This window comes from Tamandua tetradactyla, chromosome 20, assembly GCF_023851605.1.
Source record: "Tamandua tetradactyla isolate mTamTet1 chromosome 20, mTamTet1.pri, whole genome shotgun sequence".
Lineage (NCBI taxonomy): Eukaryota > Metazoa > Chordata > Mammalia > Pilosa > Myrmecophagidae > Tamandua > Tamandua tetradactyla.
Window position 1 is genome coordinate 5,417,532 of NC_135346.1, and position 10,005 is coordinate 5,427,536.

The 10,005-nt window shown below is 34.2% G+C and overlaps 1 protein-coding gene across 1 annotated transcript; it reads right to left on the reverse strand.

Moving 5' to 3' along the window:
- Nucleotides 1-7,952: 7,952 nt before the first annotated feature.
- Nucleotides 7,953-8,894, reverse strand: LOC143664806 (olfactory receptor 2AG2-like). Its single transcript, XM_077138178.1, has one exon. The coding sequence runs from the start codon at nt 8,892-8,894 to the stop codon at nt 7,953-7,955; it is 942 nt and encodes a 313-aa protein (XP_076994293.1).
- Between the last annotated feature and the right edge of the window lie 1,111 nt (nt 8,895-10,005).

The following is a 10,005-nucleotide window of genomic DNA, read 5'->3' on the forward strand; positions in this document are numbered from 1 at the left end:
GGAGGAAATTTTTTTCCTTATAAATATTCAGAAGTGAAAAATATCACTATTTTATATGTATTTCCAAATTAAATGTTACAGACTATGCACATGTGAGATATGGCAAAGGGGATTTACTCCAATAACATACATGTTTTTGCAAAACTATTATGTGCCATCCAGTTCATAACAAAATTTAAGATAATAGTTTTATATTTCTAATATTTCAAAGTAACCTTGTAAGTGTAGAAGGAAGCTTGCTAGAATTGTAATATTTTCTTATTTACTTATATACTACTGAGATGGCATATGTGTCTTGTAATATTATTTGGGAATGTTTTCAGAAGTTCTTAGGAAACCCAAAATCCACATGTGACACAGAAATAATAAAAATATAGAAATTTGAACGTCCTAGAATAAATAGCTATAGCAAATGTTAAACAGCCAATGTTCTTGGCAGATAAACAAAAAACTACATATTTAATTCTGTAGCTATTACCCAATGTATAATGATTGGTTTTTTTCTTGGTTTGGTAGAGGTGTTATGACAATGCTATACAATGGGCTGGCATATAAACAAGAACTTTTTAGTTCACAGTTTTAAAGCACAGAAGTCCCAAATCAAGTAGTTCAAATCAAGGGTGATGGTTTCTACAAGCACTGAGGTGTCAGCCTGTCTCTTAGGCACCACACCCTCTGAGCACCAAGGTGGAAGACCCCCTACTTTGGAACTGATAAATTTTTTTGCATAGATCTTTGCTTCCATGGTTCTGCTCTAAAGTTATTTTCCTCTACTTTTTTCCGTCCCTATCCTTTTCAGTCCAGGCTGACAATACTTCACATAAAAATTCTCAAAATACTTCTGGGTTTTGAGGAAAGTGTAAACAGTTTCAGTTTTTGGACTAAAGGATCTTCAAGGATCCTTTCTAGACAATGATATTTCCACTCCTGTCTTCCTCAGAGATGGCTGTTGGGATTCATGCACCATAAACGTAATATTCACAGGAAATAGATATTCAGCCAAACCATTGCATGATGTCCCATCTCTGGGAACTCTCCTCCCAGATCAGAATAAAACCCAATAGGCACTTCTTTACAGGCAGAAGATAAGTTGAGCCGTTATATTTTTCATGTTCTTAATCAATATGGAGTTCTTAAAATTTCATTATCTGAAAATATTCTCATGACCTCCTTGGCCTCTTGATTCCTCAAGGTTTAGATGAATTAGCTTGGAAAAGGTGTAGTCCTGGAGTTGAACACCATGACGCATAGGGAGAGTGCTCTCATATAGGTGGAGAGGACATTTCCATAGAACAGACTTGCCACAGCAGGTTAGATGCTGGAGAAACAACCTTTAATAAGCTCACCTGGAGCACTACAGTGAGCACATGGGCACAGGAAGCTAAGTTGTCCATGAATGGACACAACAGAATCATGAGGCCGCTTAAGTGGCTGTGTACCCATACTCGAAATGGTCATGACACACCAATGGCCGTAGGGAGATGGATGTTACAGACAATAGCAGTTAAGGAGCTAGACCTACAAAACACAAGCTGAAATACATAACAGTGTCTATTACAGAGTTGCTGGAACCACTGACCCATGTATATATGCCCACGGACAAGTAGTCCATTTTGCTAATGATTACAGGGTAACCTAAAGGGGACCAATGACTAAATATCGATCCAAAGACGTGAAATCAATGAGTGTTTCATTCCTACCAAGGCCCCAAAATGGAGATGTTTGAATATGACAAGAATTGTTTTACTTTGAGTAGAAAGTGCATTGGAGTGTGGAATTCAGTCCCCATTTGGATGGGTTGAATCAGTTTTTTATTTCTTACCAGCACAACTGAAAGAGGATGACAACAGCAAGAAGGATCAAACTGTTCCTTTGACCCTATTGGAAATGACCAAGGTATATGAGATCTATTCCAAAATTCTGATTTTCTGTCTTCATGTTTTAAATAAAATATCAATAAATAAATTGATTTTAATTTATTTAATATTTAAATAAATTAAATATTTATTTAAATATTTATTTAAATAAATTTAAATAAAATGCCAATAAATCCATGTAATATCACTGACTGTCCTTTAAGAAAATAAATGATGATTATTAACTGCAAGGGAATTTTTTTCTTGAGTTACCTCAGGGAATGTGTTTCTCCCCATTTCAAAACACTAACTCTGTGTCTATTGAGCAATAGCCACTTTGACAAATAATGAAAAGGATATGAATATCTTCTATTTTGTAATTAAAATAGTCACATGAAACCAGAGGAAGTATAAAACTTAGATGATTTGCCCATATATTTAATTTCCTCATTTGTATATATTTCTAGCACATATTGTGAAATGTTATCTTTCTGAATTCATTGACATAAGTCATCAGTCCAGCGGGACAGTGTTTGGCAAATTCAGTATAATTTTTTAAAGGTTTCTTTAATGTGTTTTTTCGATTCTGAACTTATATCAGATATACACTGTAATACAAGTTCTATTAAAATATGCATGTAAAGCCTATCACCACTCTTATGAATTGATGTTTACTTCTTTATGTAAATGTAGATAAGACATTTTCAATTGTGAAAAAACGTATGTCAGATATTGCAATCGTTTTAACGACCAGTCATTAAAATGTAATTTAACATGTACTAACCTGCTTTTGACTCAAGGAACATGTGATAAGTGGTCAATCCATGCTAAGAAATTGAATTATATGTTTCTTTTATTTTCATCCAGACCTGGGAAATTGATTTTAAAAATTGAACTTGTTCAGGTGCTCAATATATTTGATTGTATGAATTATAACTGTACAAAATAAGTAACATACTAATGAATTATTTTAATATTCAAAATATTGTTCACTAATAATAGCAAGTACACATTGATACTTAGGTATGGTACTTTATTATGATAATAATGAAAACTGATTTATATCTGTACATAAAATATAACGAAAAATTAAAGCATGTAACTAAGGGGATAGGATCATCAAATGTTAATTCCTTATAAATCAATTCCAGCAAGTCTCTCTTGAATTTCAAAGTTATATATTTCATACCATAAAGTAACTATTTTAACAAAATAGGAAATATCATATTCAAGCTAAAAAGAAAAAGAAACCATAGGGACAAGACTGTGAAGAGAAAAAATGCAACACATGAAATTTAGAGAAGTAAATTAGATAAGATATTGGGACATTGGACAACATCAAATAATAAAAAACAAGAATATTGCAGACAAAGGAGATAACAAAATATTTAATTGGAGAAGCAGTAACTTTTTTTATTTTCCTTTCTTTACAAAGTAATTTAGTCCTAACAGTCTATTGTGGTTGTTATGGTACCTAAGAAAATGTTTTTGGAGATCTGACCAAGTTAGCTGTTGAAACAATTCCTGACACAGCAAGAACTCAATAAATATCAGCTTTAACTATGATGACTATCATTGACGCTGCTGTTGTCACTGTCTCTCGAATTACAATTCTATACAAATGATGTAGATTCAAAGATGGAGACATCTCCTTCACCGCTTTGCTCAAATGTAGACAAAAGCATTTCAAAATGACCCACATTCTACTGCGACCTTGTTTCATTAATTCTCAAAAAAACAAACAAACACATGGGTAAACAGAACAAACTCTCTAGACAAAGAATAACAAAACAGATCCTTTAAATAAAGCCACTCTCACACTGCACACATGCGTAGCCCAATACAACACCTGGTCACAATTTAAGGCTGACTCAGCTGGCCTCCCACCCCTACCACTCCTCCCTGCTCTCGCTCAGGAGCCCACAGTAGCTGAGAATCCCCATCCCCAGGTGCACACATATGGGAGGCTGGGCTCAGACAGACGGGCAGGAAAGAACCTTGAATTTTCCTGATCACTGAATGTAAGCCATTTAAGTTAACCCAAATAAGGGGAAAAGCTTAAAAAGATCACCCTGTTCTACTTGATAAAGATTAATTATAATGAATTTAAAGCATACATGACACGAGGAACTGTATAGATGAATTCCTCTCGCCGATGACATTCCTTAGGGGAAATTAATTAAGCAGTGGCACATCAGTTCTTTAAAGTCAGGAACATCTGGAGTTTGATACTAAAGAAAACTGAATCTCCAGAGCAATGAAAATATGTTCCTGATGAAGAACCAATTCAAAGCAGAGATTTAAAGATTGGCTTTCCATAGTCTACTCAATATCAAGTTTGCAGTGCAATATATTTTGCAAAGAAACCCCCTATGCTCAGCTATCCATTCCATTTTGAATGAGGTCATGCTTCACTCAATATCGTGGGCATCTCCTTTTGTGGTCATTAATTCCGGCATTAACAATATTTATGATAAAAAAATAAGGCCTCACCCTCCAAAAAAATGTATGATACTCTGACATGGTTGATTATGTAAATAATACTTGATGTCATAGCATCAAATTTAATGATAATTGGGTTTCTGTGTTTATCTTCTTTGTAAACATTTAGAAAAATATTGTGTGAACAGAATAAGTATCCCAAATTTTCTTCTGGTATTTTATCTAGAAATTATGAAATATGATTGAAGTATTGAATTATTAATGTAAATATGCTCTCACATTTTCTCATTTTATTGGTGAGTAAATCATTTTATATGTGGAAGTGGAGAAATTAGTATAGACCTTAAGATCCAGTTCTCCTTTCAATTATCAGATGTAAATACATATTGATCTGTAATTAGTACTCTTTAGTACTTTTAAAAGCAATGTATGCTTTAATTTACCGAGTCAATTTGTTTATTTTAAGTAACTAGAAGGATTTCAGAACACAAAGGGCACAAAACCCACCCATCTTTCTCTCAATTAGTTAAACTGTAGATTTTTAAGTCCTATGTATAATAAATTGATCAAATATCAATTCACTTATACTTAATTACTCTTGGGGTTGAGAGATCTTTTTTGGCCTTACATATTTTTGTTCAATGTTAGTATATCAACTTATTATGCAATTTTTTGGTAAAGTCAAAATTTTTCCATTTAAAGCTTTAAAAATTATTTCTAATAAGAATTCACATAGGAAAATTAATAAATAATAAATAAATATCGCTGAAAATTTCCAATGTTTACTACAATATAAAGTGAAACCTAAAAATTTCAAGTTATAAAAGAATCATGACATAGTGTGGAGAAATATACAGTAGAGAGAATTAGCAGATGTCTTGGATCTTAAACTGGGAAGGAAAAAATAAATAGCAATTATTATTTCAAGCTGTTTATCTCTGCTTTTTCTTCATATAAATGTCATGTACATCTTACATGGTGTTTTATTTGTAAGTTTAGTAACTTTTAATTTGAAAAATATTGTCTTTAAGACAAAGATAAAAGGTTCCATGTATTATGAAATGAATGAACAAAAAATATGGAAAGAAATTAGGAGCCAACTGAATTTGACTCATTTCAATTATGAATCATTGTGAGATGATGTAAATAATTCAACAGCATCTGAATACCTGTGTTGGTATTGATACTGTCTGCACATCTACCTGCTCCAGAGAATGACCCATTTTGTTCTTGAATCTTCCAAATCAAGTGCAAATCTCTCACACAGATGATCAACATGAGCCATGCAGAGAACAAGATTCCTGGAAACGTGGTTTCCAGGTTCCGTCTGGCACTGAGCTATGGGATGAAACCCCAGCAGACGTGCTGGCCCTACTAGGGACACCCTACCACGTGAAGACAGGTCTTTTTGGAAAAAGAGGTGGTGTCTGTGGAAGAATTTATTTCTTTTTAATGTAAAATAATCTTCAATGGGAAATTCTTCTCTTCAATATTTCCCTAGAGAACTCTGCCTTCTAAGTCACCATGGCCCACCCTGCACTAATTCTATTTTAATACCTCTCAGTTCCAAATTACTGGAACAATATTGTTAGATATAACTAAGAAAAGGGAAAATCGATTCAAAATTGGTTTTCAAACTCTGCCTTTGCTTTAGTAATTATAGGGAAGATATTTTTCTTTTCATTTCTTGGATATGTCGGTAGTTCTTGCACAACATGCAGAAATCTGGACAAATATAAGGGCTGGTTTTGACCTAAATGTTTATGTAATGAACTCTGTTTCCTGCAACCACCTTCCAATTGCTGTCTTCTTGTATTTATATTTAACACTATCTTTTCAAATGCTCTTAGTAGATTACAAAAGTACTAACCCCACACTTCTGTCGGGTATGCGTTAAAAGTTGTGCCACTCCAAACCATGGCAAACAGGTACAAGGCACTGTAGTGGGATACATATGACCAGCTTTTGGCCACCTGCTCCATTGTCTTTACTGCATATTCTTCCACACAACCTCATGATTCTTTTATAAGTTGCAATTATCAGTTTGCACTTTGTACTGTAGTAAACATTGGAAATTATCAGCGATGTCCAAGGTGATTAGGATTTACACCCGATGCTTGAACGGAGAATTGGATCTTAAAGTCTATGCTACTCCTTCCATTTCCATATGTGAAACGATTTACTCACCAAGAAGGATCTAAATAAACTCTAATTGATTTCGAGATTTGTCTATGGCAAAGAAGAAAGAAAAAATTAATCCATATCAGTTTAGGCAATTGGGGGTATTGCTACTAGAAATATAATATAGTTTTGAAATATTAGCGGTCTTTTGAATAGGATGAAATTGAAATTATTAAAAAAATTGAAATGATTGTGTTTGATGCAAAGAAATAATCATTTTGCAGGTACTCTTTAGCACATACTTCAATTTATTTTAGCTCATATTTATTAAAAATCTTCAAACAGATTTATGTATTGAAGTAACATTCCTCTAGAAAATTCTGTTAAGTCCAATTATCGTGCAATTAACAAGCCATAAGATATATCAGTTAAAACATAGAAGCAATGATAAACAATATCAAATATTAGCGAAATATTATAAAACTTGAAAATGAGTTGGTATTGCTGAGCAGAATTTCTATAATTGTTTATTGTAACTGTGAACCAGTTCAACTCTAACCATGCATCGTTTAAAAATTAGAAATAATTTCTTGATTATTAAATAAAGGCCACCAAATTAAGTAGATAGATATTTAGGCATAAATTCAGGTGCTGTAGAGTTGGCTAAAAGTGTAATTGTAAGTTAAATTTAAAAGGAAAAGACCAATAAATGCCAAGAAAATAGAATTATAAAACCAATTCTGTGGGGGTGATGAAACTTACAACAAAATTGAAAAAATGAATGTTGCATAAATTCAGATATATGCAGATGAGAACATTATACAATAACAAACATAATGGGTTGGTGATTTTTTTCCATTAGCAATGAATGGATATTAATCTGTAAAATGTATATGAAAACATAAAGACCAGAAATAATACAAAACTGAAAGTAATTAAAAATATTCATAAAGAATGTTACAAGACACATGCAATTTCAATGGTATATAACTAAATAAGAAAATAGTTATTACAATATCAATTCTAGCAAGCTTTCTTCTACACTTACAAACTTATTTGAAAAATATTAGAATTATAGAACTATTACCTTAAATTTTGTTGTAAACTGGGTGGCACTTAATGGTTTTACATAAGCATGCATATTATTGGAATAAATCCATTTTGACACATCTTACATGTACAAAACTAATAACTTCAGCATAGAAATACATATAAAATGGCGATATCATTGGATGTATTATTTTCACATCTAAGTATTTATCAGGAACACATTTCCTTTAGCACATTCCAGTGTTTCCTGACACAGACCGCTCTGTTTAACAGATATCTGGAGCTCAAATGAGGCTCTGAAGGAGTGATCTGATCCATTATCATGTAAACAAAAATTGGTTGAAGGAATTGTCCATGAGTTGTCTCCAGAAAAGTACTACTTTGGTTTTGGTATCTTGTCGATTTGTATAGTAATGCTGTTCTGTATACGAGGTCTGTCCTTTCCTCTCTCCTTCTGAATAGATACCAGTATTTCAAGGAGCTTCACCTTCTCAGCACTCTCCTGAGGGCTGCAGCCACGTCTTTGTTTCGAAGACTGTAGATGAGGGGGTTGAGTGTGGGAGTGACGATAGTGTAGATGACAGCGATGACTTCGTCCTGCAGTGCGGTATGGTAGGCTTCGGGGACAATGTACATGGTGATGGCTGTTCCATAAAAGAGAGACACCACAATCATATGGGAAGAGCAGGTTGCCACAGCCTTTCTCATCCCTAAATCAGATCCCAGTTTCAAAACAGTAGAGATTATCTCACCATATGAGGCCATAATTGCAGCTATTGGAGTGAGGAGGAAGATAATGCCACTAAAATAAAGTCCATTGGCATAAAGAGATGTATCGGCACAAACCAGTTTCAGGAGCACTGGGATCTCACAGAAGAAATGGTGGATTTCACGGGAAGCACAGTAAGGGAGATGGAGAGTATATATGACGTGGACCAAGGCATTGAGCAGAGCACCCAGCCAGCTGCCAGCCACCATGAAGGCACAGACGGTAGGGCGCATGAGGACCGAGTACCGCAGAGGGTGGCATATGGCCACATAGCGGTCATAAGCCATGACTGCCAGTAGAAGGCACTCTGCTCCAAAAAGGGTCGTGAAGAGAAAGAGCTGAATCCCACAGTTCACAAAGGAAATGGTGTTCTTCCCAGACAGGAAATCAGTGGCTGCCTTGGGGACAATAGTGGAGCTGTACAAGAGGTCCATGATGGAAAGTTGACTGAGCAGAAAGTACATAGGCGTGTGCAGTCGAGAGTCCAACCAAATGAGAATAAGCATCATAACATTGCCAGTAAGTGCTACAAGAAACATAGAGAAAACAAGAGAGAACAGGAGGCTGGGGGCCTGAATCTGGTGAAATAGCCCCAGGAGGACAAAGTCAGTCCCAGTTGTCTGGTTAGTCCACCGCCACAATCTCTCCTTCCTCATTCCTTAGCCTGGATACAATAGACAAGAATCTTTACTCCCAGCAAAAATTGGGTCTACTCTGATTTTGCAATATACCAATTTCATTCTCTTTACTAGTCATGTTATGTTATTCATTACATCTCAAGTGTTATAAAATCTGTTTACCACAGAGTGGTCCTCATTGCTGTTGCAATGACAGTGCATGCTGATGTATAGTAGATTAATTAAAAGTTATCAATATGCAAAACTCTTTATATTTTAAGAAAACATATTTAGAACCATGAAATTTGGATAATGTTAATATTAGTATTGTTTATAAATAGATTTTGATTAAAAATTATTAATTCATGCATATATAATCTCTCCATATATCAATCATCTATCTCTGTCTTTCTCTATCTGTTAATTTATAAATACATCGATATCTACATTTATATCTTAATATAAATCTAAATTTAATTCTATATATTAATTTCCATATCAATATGCATATCTATACCTATAATTATATATGGATATCGTCAATGTTAATATTTAAAGTTATTTTTTTTTTAGTCCTGAATCAAGACCTAGATACGGTAAATGAGATAATGGTCACAAGTAATCTTCTGTATGAAATGTCAGTTTTTCTCATAAATGCCATTTTATCTTTAAAACATATCTGCAAGAGATTACCTTCCTCTTTTCAAAAGGCAATTTTGAATTTTAGAGGTAACAGGTAAACTTGCATCCATGAATGATTCTGGTCCTGGCACCATGGAATCAATGATTGCAGAACCAGGACCATAATCATATTTAAATGTTTCCAGACTCCCTCTTCTTTACCTTGGCGTTTGAACGACTGTGACCTCTAGAAGAGAAATCAGGTTTAAGTGTAATTTATTGTGAAATCAAGATATTTAGGTTTCCCTTTCCTTTTTAGTAACTTGAGAGCTGAAAACCTAAGACCATCCAAGGAGGAGCAGACGATGCCCAGTGTGAAACCAACACCTGCCGCATGGATTCAGTAACTTGACTTCACAAATTCAAAGCATTGCAGGTGATATGACAAACTATTAACAACCATGTGAACAAACAAACAAGCAAAAGCTGCCATTAGCCATGTAACTTGGCCAGTGGGCCTGGTGATGCA

Coding starts and splice junctions, on each gene's coding strand:
- LOC143664806 (XM_077138178.1), bottom strand. CDS start 8,894: ATGAGGAAGGAGAGATTGTGGCGGTGGACTAACCAGACAACTGGGACT.